Source organism: Hemitrygon akajei, chromosome 1, assembly GCF_048418815.1.
Source record: "Hemitrygon akajei chromosome 1, sHemAka1.3, whole genome shotgun sequence".
Classification (NCBI taxonomy): domain Eukaryota; kingdom Metazoa; phylum Chordata; class Chondrichthyes; order Myliobatiformes; family Dasyatidae; genus Hemitrygon; species Hemitrygon akajei.
Window position 1 is genome coordinate 9,188,445 of NC_133124.1, and position 15,367 is coordinate 9,203,811.

The 15,367-nt window shown below is 43.1% G+C and overlaps 1 protein-coding gene across 1 annotated transcript in view; it reads left to right on the forward strand.

Moving 5' to 3' along the window:
- Positions 1–15,367, forward strand: part of pou6f2 (POU class 6 homeobox 2) — a 655,269-nt gene that overhangs the window by 281,602 nt on the left and 358,300 nt on the right. Inside the window, exon 4 of the mRNA XM_073031620.1 lies at positions 6,933–7,161. Coding sequence (XP_072887721.1) covers positions 6,933–7,161 — 229 coding nt within the window. The remainder of the gene's footprint in view (positions 1–6,932; positions 7,162–15,367) is intronic.

Below are 15,367 nucleotides of genomic sequence, written 5' to 3' on the forward strand. Positions count from 1 at the left end.
TAAGGAGAATCATCATTTTCAAGCAGATTTTTATATACTTTTTCATCTTATAATTTCTCTTGATATTTGTAACAAAATAAACATTCTGCTATTCATCCCCCTTTCCCTCTCTCACCTCATCACCTCCCTCTGGGGCTCCTCCACTTTTTTATTTCTTCCATGGCCTTCTATCTTATATCAGACTCCCCCTTCTCTAGCCCTGTATCTCTTTCACCAATCAGATTCCCAGCTCTTCATTTCATCCCTCCCCCTCCCAGTTTCACCCATCACCTGGTGTTTCTCTCTTCCCTCTCCCCACCTTTTAAATCTACTCCTCAGCTGTTTTTCTCCAGTCCTGCAGAAGGGTCTCGGCCTGAAACGTTGACTGGACTTTTTTCCATAGATGCTGCCTGACCTGCTGAGTTCCTCCAGCATTTTGTGTGTGTTCTGCCCTTCACAGTCATCCACTAATGATAGTGGTGGTTGTCCATTGTGTCCGACAATGGGAAACCTGTGCAGGGGAGTTCACAAAGTGGAGAAGCCGTTGCATGGGGCAGTTCCACTCTCTTGACCACAGAAGTCTGGGTCCAGTGGTACGAACAAGCATCACAAACTGGGGTCTTCCTTGGTTGCAGTGGATGACCATGACACCTTGTCTCCAGGGAGCTTTGCAGTACCATCTTCCAAGCCATTGGACCTCACTGTAGATCTCATTTGCCCAGTCCGTCGGGGCTGATTATGCATGCTAGGACAGGTTATGTCCCTCTCTCACTGGGTATGAGGCACGTCGGCTGCCCTCACCTGGTTTAGCCCGCCTGTCGAAGCGGTGTACCGGGGTGTGGCCGCTGTCACGTCTATACAGCTACTTTACTTGGAGCCACAGATGAGAGCTGAGTGTCCAGAGGGGAAAAAGCCGAGTGAGCTGCTCTGGAATGGACAATACTAATGATATTATTCCGGTTATTGTAGCACAACGTGTGTATGGTTGAATGACAGCAGACTTAAACCTGAATTTTAACATTGAATTAACAAATTTAAGAGTGTTGTAATTTAATTTGGCAATACCAAAATGGAATGTTGGACATACAGTACTGCGCAGTATATAGCTCGGGGGGCTGAAGACTTTTACACTGTAGTAATTTTATGTATTGCACTATTGGGCTGTGGCAAGAAAAAAGTCATGTCATATGTGAATGATGATAAATCTGATTCTGATATGGGTCTCTATTGTGGACTGAGAGTGGGAAGGGGGCAGGGAGAGGGGATTCATGGTTGGGAAAAGGGGAAGGGAAAGGGGAGGTAGTGGGAAGCACCAGAGAGCATTCGGTGATGATCAGTAAACCGATTGTTTGGAATCAAATGACCTGGCCTGGTGTCTTAGGGCTGGATGTATCTGCACCCACACCACCACTCACTGCCCCAGCACTCCTTCTCTGCCACCTGTCCCACACCCCTCCCGTGGCACTCCACCCTCACCATTCCCAACATCCTTTTTCTCCCACCAGATTTACAAACTTGCACTCCACTCCACAGTTACAAATACAGTACTGTATAGAAGTTTTAGGCACCCTAGCTATATATACTCTACTGTAGGATTACTCAATTAACCCAGGCAACCTGTTCATATTCTACACCTTCACAGCATGGTCTGGGTCAGTTTTGACTCGGCCCAAGAATCCCCTCATAACATGTGTCTATACCAAATTTTGAACCACAGATCTATTTAGAATGTATAAATAGCCCATCTGACATTAATAAATGGGTGATTAATCCTTAATTAATGTTTCAGAGATGTAAAATCCACTTCAATAGATACGGGTCAAATTTGACCCAGAACAGCCTCAATGTACAAAAATTTGTAGCACCTGTACAAAAGTATAAAATTTTAAAATATTTTCATTTTTGCGCAATTTGCGTCACTTTAGGAAAAGTCAACAAATTTTGGCTAAAAAAATGACATTTAGGGTGTTTTTACTGCTGTCAAATGTCAAAACGGGCCAAATTTGACCCAAACAGTATGTAAGGGTTAAGTTTCCATGGGGTCATTTCATGAAATTATACCATACTTAGTCAACATCACTGTGCGCATGATGCTTTAATGCACTCCTGAATGTTCAAGTATCAGTAGGCTCAACCTCAAAAAAAATCACTTAGATTGGAAGAATTGGGTGTCATCAGATTTTATAGCCCTTGAATTTCTTGTACACAAGGGACTGACCAGAGGTAAGGCAACCCTACCTACACTAAGCTATGGAATAATAAATGATCATGTGCACCTATCTCCTGTACCTAATAAATTGGCCACTGAGTGTATGTTCATGGTCTCCTGCTGCTGTAGCTAGCCCATCCAAGGTTCAACGTGTAGTGTGTTCAGAGATACACCACTATTTGAGTTACAGTCCTCTTCCTGCCTTGACCATGTCTGCGTGCTTTTATCCATTGAGTTGCTGCCACGTGATTGGCAGATTTAGATATTGAACCAGTCTGGCCATTCTCCTCTGACCTCTCTCATTAACAGGACATTTTCACTAACAGAACTGCTGCTCCCTGGATGCTTTTTTTTCACTCTTCGCACCATTCTCTGTAAACTCTAGAGACTGCTGTACGTGAAAATCCCAGGAGATCAGCAGTTTCTGAGATACTCAGACCAACCTGTTACAAGAATCACCCCTTGTAATAATGATCAGTGAGGCACAGAGAATCCGTATTTAACGACAAGTAACTTTTATTATTTCAACTAAAAAGCACGTGGGTTCACACTCCTATCTACCTGTGTGCTCCCTACTAGAACCCCTGGCACTCCATGAGCAGTCAATGAAGATAAAAGATATTACCCGGGAAAAGAGTCCATGCTGACCAGGCGTTCTTTTCCCAGTCTGACATTTGATCTGAACAACAGCTGAACCTCTTGACCACGTCTCCATGCTTATCTGCAATGAGATGCTGCTGCATGATTGGCTGATTAGATATTTGCATTAACAAGCAGGTGTACGGAATGAAGTGCTCACTGAGTGTAAGTGATGATGTCATTGCTTCTCAATTACAGAACGTCATTCAACAATAACCAATGATCTTTAACATGTCATCATGAGCAGAATGATCTATATCACCTTCAGTCTCTACAAACTCTGAGGCTGGAGGCCAAGCATTATATGACCACTTAGTGGACTACTTGGGTTTCCAGACTGATTAGTATTATAAAGACGCTTGCAGAAAAACAGAAAAAAAGAAATTATTGAGATTAATAAATGTGTGTGAGCAGTCATGTTTGAAAGTGTGAATATGTATATGTGAAGGTACATGTGTGTACATTACATTGCAATATTTCATTCCAGAAGTAGAGTAGTGGATAGCACAATGCTTTATGGTACCAGGGACCTGGGTTCAATTCCCTCCACCTTCTCTGAAGAGTTTTTGTACGTCCTTCCCATGACCGTGTGGGTTTCCTCCGGGTACTTCGGTTTCCTCCCACAGTCCGAAGATGTACCAGTTGGTAGGTTAATTGGTCTTTGTAAATTGTCCTCTTATTAGGCTTAGATTAAGTTGGGGGATCGCCAGACAGCATGACTTGAAGGGCTTGTTCTGCATTGTATCTCAATAAATAAGTTTAATGCATGGAATAAATTCCTGTAAGTTCTGGATACTAAATCACTGATGTAAATATTAAACACTGAAATCTCCAACCTCGATGCTCATTCAGTGTGAAGGTGTACAGTACGTTGTAGTGATATTTCAAGGACTTTCTGAAAAACCATTAACTTGTGAAATGCACATTAATTTCTCACTGAGATACCTCGGTTGGAGATGGAGTTTACCAGAGCATGGGCTTCCAATGAGCACCATGAGAATGGACCAGTAAGGCCTTCATGGCATAACGTGGTCACCTACTCATGGAGTGTGTGTCGAAGATCTAACACTTCCAGGCAGAGTTATGGGCAAAGGGTCCAAGCACAGACACAAGAACACATTAAAATATCAGCAGGAGCAGCCCTTCAAACCTAATCAGCCCTTAATGTGATCATGCCTGATCTAAAATGGTCGCGATTCTTTCTGTGCCATTTCTGCATACTGAGATCTGGGAATACAGGTCCATAGTTCTGTAAAAGAGGCATCGCAGGAAGATAGGATCATAAAGAGAACTTTGGACACATTGGCTATCATAAATCAAACTACTGAGAGAAGGAACATGAGAATATTAGAGAGCTTTTGACAAGAACAGGCCTTTCGGCCCAACAAAGCTTGTCAAATTCCTGTTCACGTGGTGTGTTGAAATAGCTATCGAGTTTAGATTTGGAAGTCTCTAAGGTACTAGTCTCAACTACACAACTAGGTAGTTTGTTCCATGTGTCCACAACTTGCTGTGTAAAGAAATGCTTCCTGGTGCTTGGGTGAAATCTACCCTTAAGCAGTCTCCACCTATGGCCCCATGTCCTTGTTGATGGATTTATCCTGAAGTAGCAGCTGGCATCCACCTTACTTACACCCTTAATGATTTTGAACACCTCTATCATGTCTCCTCTCATTTTACGTCTACTTAGGCTAAAAAGGTTTGATTCTTTCAATCTTTCTTTATAGCTCATACCCTGCAGACCTGAATGAAGTTGGGATTTGATGCTAAAGTTGTACAAGATATTCACAAGAATGATCCTGGCATGAAAGGGTTAACATACAGGAGTGTTTCATGGCTCTGGGTCTGTGCTTGCTGGAGTTTTGAAGAATGAGTGGAGAACTCATTGAATTGTATATGGTACCATGTATATACGCACTTTGATAATAAATTTACTCTGACTTTGAAATCTACCGAATATTGAAAGGCATAGAGTTGGGCGGCAGGGTGGAGATACATCTCTACCTAAGGGGAGGTGTAAGGTGCTCCTTCTTTCCACTGGTCTGCAGGTCATCCTTGGGCAAGGTGTAGCATCTACTTAGCCCCTTCCTCGGGGTCACTGAATCCATGGGAGCAGGTGGTGGATGGTCGTATGAGCAGTTGGTCCATATCACAAGTCCTGGTTGTGAGACCACTGATGCCAGGCAGACAATCTCTGAAGAATATTGATAATGGCTGGGGCTGCCCATCTTGTAAAGACACTGCCCAGAAGAAGGTAATGGCAAATCAAAATTTGCCAAGAATAATCATGATAAAGACCATGATCGCCCATGTCATAAGTCACGACACATAATGATGGTGATGCTGATGAGCTATAGTTGACAAAAAGAGGTTGTTCTCAATAGTGGGGGAGTCTAGGACCAGAGGGCACAGCCTCAGAATAAAAGGACGTCCCTTTAGAGGAGGAATTTCTTTCACCAGAAACTGGTGAATCTGTGGAATTCATTGCCACAGAGAGATGTAGAGGAAATTTATATTTAAATCAGAGGATGATAGATTCTTGATCAGTAAGGGTATCAAAGGTTACAAGGAGAAGGCAGGAGAGTGGGATTGAAAGGGAAGATAAATCAGCCATGATCAAACTCATTAGCAAACTCATTAGGCCGAATAGCCTCATTCTGCTACTCTATCTCATGTGTACCGGTTTTGTAACGTGATGGAGTAAGGCCTTCCAGCTGCAGTTTGAGAGAATGATTGTACTCTACCTTGCAAAGTCACTGAAGTATCTATTTAATTTTACTCTATGCTTGTTATAAAATGGAGGCCCATCATTTGTATTACTGAAGGTGTTAACGATTCGCTAGTGGTTAGCAGAATATTTTCAAATTCATTAAACACCTACAAAGAGTGGATATTTTTCAGGCTCGTGACCCCTGTGAAAGAACACAAATATTCTTTAATCAGAGCTTGGATTGTTCGGAGGCGATCTATCTGGCTCTATTTACTGCCACCGCCTTTCTCGATTCTAATTGGATGGGGGAGGATGTGCACTGGCTTATTCTGTTCAATGTGCAGAGGTTGAACAGGTCATTTGGCCAGTAAGTGGCAAAAGAGAATTCACCAAGTAACTGAACCTTGGGGGTCAAAAAACAATGAGTCCAACTTTCACAGACATCTTGTAATGGTTACAAAGAATCTCATAGATGAGCTTTCATAGACTGAAGACAATGGGGAGTTGGAGGGAAAGTCATCAGTCATTTCAACTTAATTTTGCTAATGAATTTAATAATTCATTCTATTCTCCAATTAATCACCTTAAATAAATTGACACTTACAGAGTCTAATTTGTAACCTATCATGTGACTTAAAATAATGACTGTAATGAGGTATTGCAGCTCTTCCTGTTGCCATGGCAACTGTTTAACATGAGCCATAACAGTTTGATGAACTCCCCTCTCTCTCTGCCAGCCTATTAGATCAGGGCCTGTGTGGAGGGCAGTTCCCAGAGGAATGACAGGGTTGGAAACCACCGGCAGATACGTAAACAAAAAACACAATCTAATCAGCTGTTGTACTTTCGAAGCATCAGGGAGGGATCCAATGAAATGATGTTAAAGGCTGTGGAGTAACACACACAAAATGTCGGTCAGTCGGTCAGGCAGCATCTGTGGAAAGGACCCTTTGCAAGGACTGGAAAAGAAGGGGCAGAAGCCAGAATAAGAGGATGGGGGGTGGGGAGGGAAGGAGTACAAGATGGCAGGTGATAGTTGAAGCCAGGTAAAAGGGGGTAGGTGGGTGGATCGGGAAGAAGGTTGGGGAGGAATGAAGTAAGAAACTGGAAGGAGCAAGAGGTAAAGGGCTGAAGAAGAAGGAATCTGATAGGAGAGGAGAGGGGACCATGGGAGAAAGGGAGGGAAGGAGGTGCGGAAAGAGAAGGGGTAAGAGGGGGTCCAGACTGGAGATTGGAAAGGAGAGGGGGGGGGAGAAATTACCAGAAGTTTGAGAAATCAATGATCATGCTGTTGTGTTTAAAGGCTGTGAGGAGAATTTTTGCCCAACTTGTAGCTGCCATTAAACATGAGGAAATTTTCATGCTGATTGCCAAGTTTCTCTCTGTCTTTTGCAGCCATTGTTAACAGCACAGCAGTTGGCCTCTGCTGTGGCAGGAGTGATACCAACCAGCAATCCCACCCTCAATCAGCCAATCCTCATACCGTTCAATATGGCGGGACAGCTCGGTAGCCAGCAGGGGCTCGTTCTCACGCTGCCAGCTGCCAATTTAACCAACATCCAGGGCCTGGTTGCTGCGGCTGCCGCTGGAGGTATTATGACATTACCACTTCAAAACCTGCAAGGTAAGCAGCTATCGCTCGAACAGCAAGCATGGAACCGGTCTGAAACTGTATGTCAGTGCCATCACAGATATCTTTTCTTCTTCTGCTTTAATTACTTCAAGCTATTTCTTCCAATGATGGTCGAATATATTGTGCATGATACCAAGGGCTTTCTGATCTGTTTTACATGTGAGTCCCTGGATCTTAATATTGCAATGATAAGGTGGTGACGTGCCAATGGCTTTTGAAGCACTTTGATATTTCTGTCAAGGATTAACTTAAACTGGTGTTCCGCTTTCTGTTACAATATTCACTCTCAAGTTCAGCTTTACTGTCATACAACTCTCCACACAAAAACTTCTGAACGAAAGAACATTCCTCCAGACCAAAGGGCAGAAAACAGTACCTGTAATTCACACACAGCACATAAAGTAATATTACCACAAATAAATTAACAATATATAAAATATAGTGAATTCTAGTTAACTGGGACACATTGGAACCAGTACATTTAACCCAGTTAACTGACAGTTAGCTAACTGAACCAAAAAAAACGACAAACTGTCATTTAACTGAGTAACAAATTATGTATTTAAATGAAATACAGAACAAATTATAACATTACATATACTGCTACAGTATGATAAAACTATTTCTAATTGTTCTTAATGGTTATCAACCGAAGAATTCATCCAGCGTATGCTGCTGTGTTCTTTTGATTGACCGTAAATGACAAAATCAGTGCAGACACCGAGTGCAGATAATGGACTGCTTTTGTACGATGTTATTGATGATCGCATCCTCTCAATCTTCACTTTCATTCTAACATTCAAGATGATTGTTGATACCTTCAAATTCTTCACAGTCTCTAACTTGTTGAAGTCGTAAAATTGTTTCATTTTCACTCCCGGCTATTTCTGGCATCTCCAAGCTTGAATGCTTGAAACTGCAGTGAACAAAACAGTTTTGAATTCTCTTACTGCTTATTTCTCGCCAAATATCAGTGATAAAAATCACTGCTTTTTGAACACACTATTTAAAAACTGTTTGCTCTACGCTCGATAGAGGATGAGGGGTTGGTTTGCTGTTGGTGTTTTATTGCTTGATCTATTCTGCACTGTAAAGCATTATGCCAATTGCTACGATACTCTTTCCTGCAATCTATTAGCTCTCTTGTTAAAATTAACAATAAAACCAGCATCCCTTTTTGTGAAATAGAATTATAGTAGTTTATAATAATCTTTTATGGCTTGAATTGTACTGCTTCCATAAAAAGCACTTTATTAAGAGCATATACTCATTAATGCAAGTATCAAATCTGCAAATCATGTGGCAGCAACTCAATGTATTAAAGCATATAGACATGGTCAAGACGTTCAGTTGTTCAGAGCAAACATCAGAATGGGGAAGAAGTGTAATAGGAACATAGAAAACCTACAGCACAATACAGGCCCTTCGGCCCACAAGGTTGTGCTGAACATGTCCATACCTTAGAAATTACTAAGCTTCCCCATAGTCCTATATTTTTCTAAGCTCCATGTACCTATCCAAAAGTCTCTTAAAAGACCCTATCATATCCGCCTCCACCACCATTGCCGGCAGCCCATTCCATGCACTCACCACTCTCTAAGTAAAAAGCTTACCCCTGACATCTCTTCTGTACCTACTCCCCAGCACCTTAAACCTGTGTCCTTTTATGGCAACCATTTCAGCCCTGGGAAAAAGCCTCTGACTATCCACACGATCAATGCCTCTCATCATCTTAATACACCTCTATCAGGTCACCTCTCATCATCTGTCGCTCCAAGGAGAAAAGGCCGAGCTCACTCAACTCATTCTAATAAGGTATGCTCCAGGCAACATCCTTGTAAATCTCCTCAGCACCCTTTCTAGAGTTTCCACATCCTTCCTGTAGTGAGATGACCAAAACTGAGCATAGTACTCCAAATGGGGTCTGACCAGGGTCCTATATAGCTGCAACATTACCTCCCGGTTCTTAAAATCAATCCCATGGTTGATGAAGGCCAATGTACCGTATGTCTTCTTAACCACAGAGTCAACTTGTGCAGCTACTTTGAACATCCTGTGGACTCAGACCCCAAGATCCCTCTGATCCTCCACACCGCCAAGAGTCTTACATTTAATACTATAATTGGCCATCATACTTGACCTACCAAAATGAACCACTTCCTGACAAAGGGTCTCGGCCCGAAACGTCGACAGCGCTTCTCCCTATAGATGCTGCCTGGCCTGCTGTGTTCCACCAGCATTTTGTGTGTGTTGTCACTTCACATTTATCTGTGTTAAACTCCATCTGCCACTTCTCAGCCCAGTTTTGCATCCTGTCAATGTCCCACTGTAACCTCTGACAGCCCTCCACACTATCCACAACACCTCCAACCTTTGTGTCATCAGCAAACTTATTAACCCATCCCTCCACTTCCTCATCCAGGTCATTTATAAAAATCACGAAGAGTAAAGGTCCCAGAACAGATCCCTGAGGCACACCACTGGTCACCAACCTCCATGTAGAATATGACCCATCTACAACCACTCTTTGCCTTCTGTGGGCAAGCCAGTTCTGGATCCACAAAGCAATGTCCCCTTGGATCCCATGCCTCCTTACTTTCTCAAAAAGCCTTGCATGGGGTACCTTATCAAATGCCTTGCTGAAATCCATATACACTACATCTACTGCTCTTCCTTCATCAATGTGTTTAGTCACATCCTCAAAAAATACATTCAGGCTCGTAAGGCACGACCTGCCCTTGACAAAGCCTTGCTGACTATTCCTAATCATATTGTACCTCTCCAAATGTTCATAAATCCTGCCTCTCAGGATCTTCTCCATCAACTTACCAGCCACTGAATTAAGACTCACTGGTCTATAATTTCCTGGGCTATCTCTACTCTTTTTCTTGAATAAAGGAATAACATCCGCAACCCTCCAATCCTCCGGAACCTCTCCCGTCCCCATTGATGATGCAAAGATCATCAGCAGAGGCTCAGCAATCCCCTCCCTCGCCTCCCACCGTAGCCTTGGGTACATCTAGTCCGGTCCTGGTGACTTATCTGACTTGATGCTTTCCAAAAGCTCCAGCACAACCTCTTTCTTAATATCTAAATGCTCAAGCTTTTCAGTCTGCAGCAAGTCATCACTACAGTCACCAAGATCCTTTTCCATAGTGAATACTGAAGTAAAGTATTCATTAAGTACCTCTGCTATTTCCTCCGGTTTCATACACACTTTCCCAATGTCACACTTGATAGGTCCTATTCTTTCACGTCTTATCCTCTTGCTTTCATCCGGTGGGATTCCCATCGTTGGGGGTTGTTTGAGACTGGTGAGCCGGTCTTTCCACAAGGCGATGCGGGCTTCAGATGGGGTTGATTGTAATGGAACAACACTGTTCCTGAAGCTCGTCCTTGACTTTAGGCGGCTGGGTGTGGGTGTGTGACCACGTAGAGGGTGCCTCTCATCTGATGTTTGACAGAGTCATTCTTTCTTGCTGGCTACGGTTCTTCTTATATCGGGGGAGCGATACCCGCCAGGATATTTGTTGGTGTTTGTTGGTTTTAAGCAACCTGTAGTAAGTCGGCAGCTTGCATTCAGAATGGTATCCATCTTCTTAGCATGAGTAGGTCTTTCCATGCAGGACAGGTGTATTTGGCAGTGGAACAGCAAAGAGCAAGTGCACTGGCTCACAATGTTTTCGAGCTTGCTCTCCATTTTGTGTTAGTGAGCTTACTCAGGATGTTGCTCACTTTTGCCTTTGTCTTATTGATGTAGTTCTTGAAAGTGAGGCCTCTGTCAAGGTAACGCCTAAGTAGATAGGGTGCTCGCAATGCATCAGAGTTGCTCCACACCAGGTTACTTCAAGCTGTCATTTAGCTTCACGGTTCCTGAGGTGGGATGCACAAACTTGCATCTTTGATGGGTTTGCGCGGAGGTGGTTTTCTTCATAGTAGGCTGTTAGTCCCTCCAAGGCCTCAGAAAACATTTTCTCCGCAACGAATTCCACAGCTTTATCATCCTCTAGCTAAAGAAATTCCTCCTCATTTCTGTTCTAAATGGATGTCCTCCTATTCTGAGGCTGTGTCCTTGGGTCCTAGACTCTCCCATTATAGGAAATACCCTCTCCACATCCACTCTATCAAGACGTCTTAACATGCAATGGACTCAGTGAGATCACCCCTCTCCCATTCGTCTAAGTCCAGCGAGTTCAAGCCCAGTGATGCACCATCAATAACTCTCTCTGAGATGTGAAGTCGAGATATCGGCTTTTATTGACTGGAAGAAAGAACAAGCAGTAGTTGACCACCATACTACATCCTGGAGAATGAGGGCCGGGCTCAGGCCTCAATCGCCTTTATACCGGGGTCTGTGGGAGGAGCCACAGGAGCAGTCAGCAGGGGGCGTGTCCAGACAGGTATATGTAGTTCACCACACCCAGAGCCAACAAACGCTCCTCATCTGTGATGCACCATCAATAACTCACACTGAACTTAGGAAACGAGATATCGGCTTTTATTGACTGGAAGAATAAACAACACTACATCCTGGGGAAAATGAGGGAGAGCAGCAGCCCACAGTCGCCTTTATACAGGGGTCTGTGGGAGGAGCCACAGGAGCAGTCAGACAGGTATATCTAGTTCACCACAATCTGTTAACCCTTTCATTCCTGGAACCATTATCATGAACTTCTGGACCCCTTGCAAAGCCAGCACAAGCTTTCTTAGATAGGGGGCCCATAATACTCCAAATGCGGCCTGACCCAATGCCTGATAAAGCCTCAGTTGTAGAAATCACATAGGGACCATGTGACCCAGGTCTGGGCCCAACATTACCTCTGTTTTTTTACAGCTTTGGGGACCAACCATTTTTCTGAACAGGAAATTTTTCACAACCTGAAAAGTGCGCAGCACTTGAGAAGATTTATTTTGTAATGTGAATTCTATGAATATTTAGAATGAAAATTGAGAAATCATATACTTTTATTTTTATTAATTGAAGGGTAGAATGAAGTACCACACAACAAAGAAAATCTTTCAGGTTTTGTAACCTTTTTCTGGCTGTATCCGATTCCAGCTGCATAGCAACAGAGGTCATGTGCGTGGGAACATTTTAGTTACTGCATAGTTGCGCACCCGCGCAGCTTTGTGTCTGTGCCAGTTCTGAGACCAATCCCATGTTTTGTTTCCCCCAGTTATTTCATTATTAAGTTATTCTCTCTCACAGGGCCATCATCTCCCCTGGATTCTCTTGCTCTCTTCTCTCGGGCAATCTACAATCACCGTTTAACCTACCAGTCACCTTTGGAATAAGTGAGGAAAGCAAAACAGCTGGGGCAAGCACGGTCACAGAGAGAACGAGCAAACTTCACGCTGAGGGCACCCGAGGTTAGAATGAAACCTGAGACTTGGAGCTGTTCAGCTCCTGTTCACACTGCTATACCACTGAGCTGTGACATCACTTTTATCTGCAGGCCATTTTAACATTGAGGTCAGTCATTGTAGTTATTACAAATTGCTGTGGAATATAGTTGCAGTTTCTTTACACAATCTCTTGAAGAACTAAAAGAGTATAGATAGAGAATAGTGAATATACTTTAATCTACAAGAAGCACTGCCAAGAGAAAGCAGCAGTACTGAAGAAGGGTCTTGGCCCAAAACGTTGACTGTTTATTCATCTCCAAAGATGCTGCTTGATCTGCTGAGTTCTTCCAGCATTTTGTGCTGCTCTCGATTTCCAGCACCTGAGAATCTCTTGTGTTTATGATCCACCAGCAAGATCCCCACCATCCAGGCCGTGCTCTCTTCTTGCAACTGCTCATCGAGAAGGAGGTACAAGAGCCTTGGCTCCCACACCACCAGGTTCAGGAACCATTATGACCCTCTTCCATCAGGCTCCTGAACCAGCATGGCTAATTTCACTCACTGACTCCACAACCAATGGACTCACTTTCAAGGACTCCACAGCTCATGCTCACAATCATATCTACTTCTTTATGCATGATAATTATTTGATTTTTTTGTATTTGCAATTTGTCTTTTGCACTCTGTTTGTAGTTTTTCATTGATTCTATTGTGTTTTACTGTGAATGCCCACAAGAAAATTATTCTCAGTAGTATATGGTGACACATACATACAATACTCTGATAACAAATTGACTTTGAACTTTGAAAATGTATTCATTGCATACAATTGTCCACACGAACAGGAGATGTTGTTACCAATTCTCTCTGACTGACGTCTGCCAATGATGATGTTGAGTATCCAGGAGAGGAGGGAGGTACAGCGGGCCAGGTCTTGAAGCTTCATGTCATTATTTCATTGTTGTCCTCGATGGAGGCAAGTGCCCATGATGGAGCTGGCTGAATTTACATCCTTCTGAGGCTTTTTCCAATCCTGTGCATTGGTGCCTCCATATCAGACAGTGAGACAACCAGTCAGAGTGCTCATAGAGTCATCGAGAAATACAGCACAGATACAGGCCATTCAGCCCATTCAGTCTGTGCCAAGCTATTTAAACTGCCTATTCCCATCGACCTGCACTGGGACCATAGCTTTCCATACCCCTGCCATTATGTACCTATTCAAACTTCTTTTAAACGTTGAAATCAAACTCACAAGCACCACTTATGGTGCCAGCTCATTTCACACTCTTACGAGCCTCTGAGTGAAGATGTTTCCCCTCATATTCCCCTTAAACTTTTCACCTTTCACCCTTAACCTCAAGTTGTAGCTCCACCCAACCTTATCTTACCCCTCATAATTACCTCCATTTACCTTATCTTACCCCTCATAATTCTATCAAATCTCCCCTCAATCTTCTACGTTCCAAGGAATAAAGTCCTAATCTACTCAATCTTTCCTTTATAACTCAGGTCCACTAGACCCAGCATCATCCTTGTAAATTTTCCCTGTACTCTTTCAGCCTTGCTTACACCTTTCCTGTAGGTAGGTGACCAAAACTGCACATAATACTCCAAATCAGGCCTCACCAACATCTGATTCAATGTCAACATAACATCCCATCTCCTGTACTCAATAGCTTGATATATGAAGACTTTCTTTACCATCAAACTGTGACACCACTTTCAATGATCTGGGTATTCCCAGATCCCTTTGATCTACTGCACTCCTCAGTGCCCTACTATTCACTGTGTAAGACCTATCTTGGTTGGACCTACCGAAGTGCACTTGTCTGCATTAAATTCCAGTTGACATTTTTTCATCCCATTTTTATAGCTGGTCTAGATCCCGTTTAAGCTTTGATAGTCTTTCTAGCTGCCCACTACACCCCTAATCTGGGTGTCATTTGCAAATTTGCTGATCCAGTTAACCACATTATCATTCAGACCATTGATATGAATGACAAACAACAAAGGACCCAGCACTGATCCCTGTAGCACACCACTAGTCACAGGCCTTCAGCCAAAGAGGCAACCCTCTTCAACCACTCTGGTGACTCCAACAAAGTCAATGTTTAATCCAGTTTACTACCATATTCTGAATGTCAAGCGACTGAACCTTCTTGACCAGCCTCCCATGCAGGACCTTGTCAATTGCCTTGCTCAAGTCCATGTAGACAACATCCACTGCCTTGCCTTCATCAACTTTCCTGGTAACTTCCTTGAAAGACTCTATAAGATTGGTTGGATGTGGTCTACCGAGCACAGACGTGCTGACTATCCTTAATCAGTCCATATGTATCCAAATACTCATATATCCAGTCCCTAAGAATACATTCCAATAACTTTCCCATTGCTGATGTCAGGCTCATCAGCCTATAATTTCCTGGTTTATTTGTAGAGCCTTTTTTAAACAGCGAAACAACATTAGCTAACCTCCAGTCCTCTGGTATCTCACCTGTCACTAAGGATGATTTGAGTATCTCAGCTAGAGTCACTGTAATTTCTGTACTTGCCTCCCACAGGGTCCAAGGGAACACATTGTCAGGCCCTGCGGATTTATCCACCCTAATTTGCCTCAAGATAGCAATCTCTTCCTCTTCTGTAATCTGTATAAAGTTCATGAAATTGTTGCCGTTTAGCCTTACTTCTACAGAGATTGTGTCTGTCTCGTGAGTAAATGCAGATGCAAAAAATGCATTTAAGATCTCCCCCATTCTTTTGGCTTCACGCATGGATTACTATTCTGATCCTCCAGAGGACCAATTTTGTCCCTCACAATCCTTTTGCTCTTAACACATCTGTAGAATCC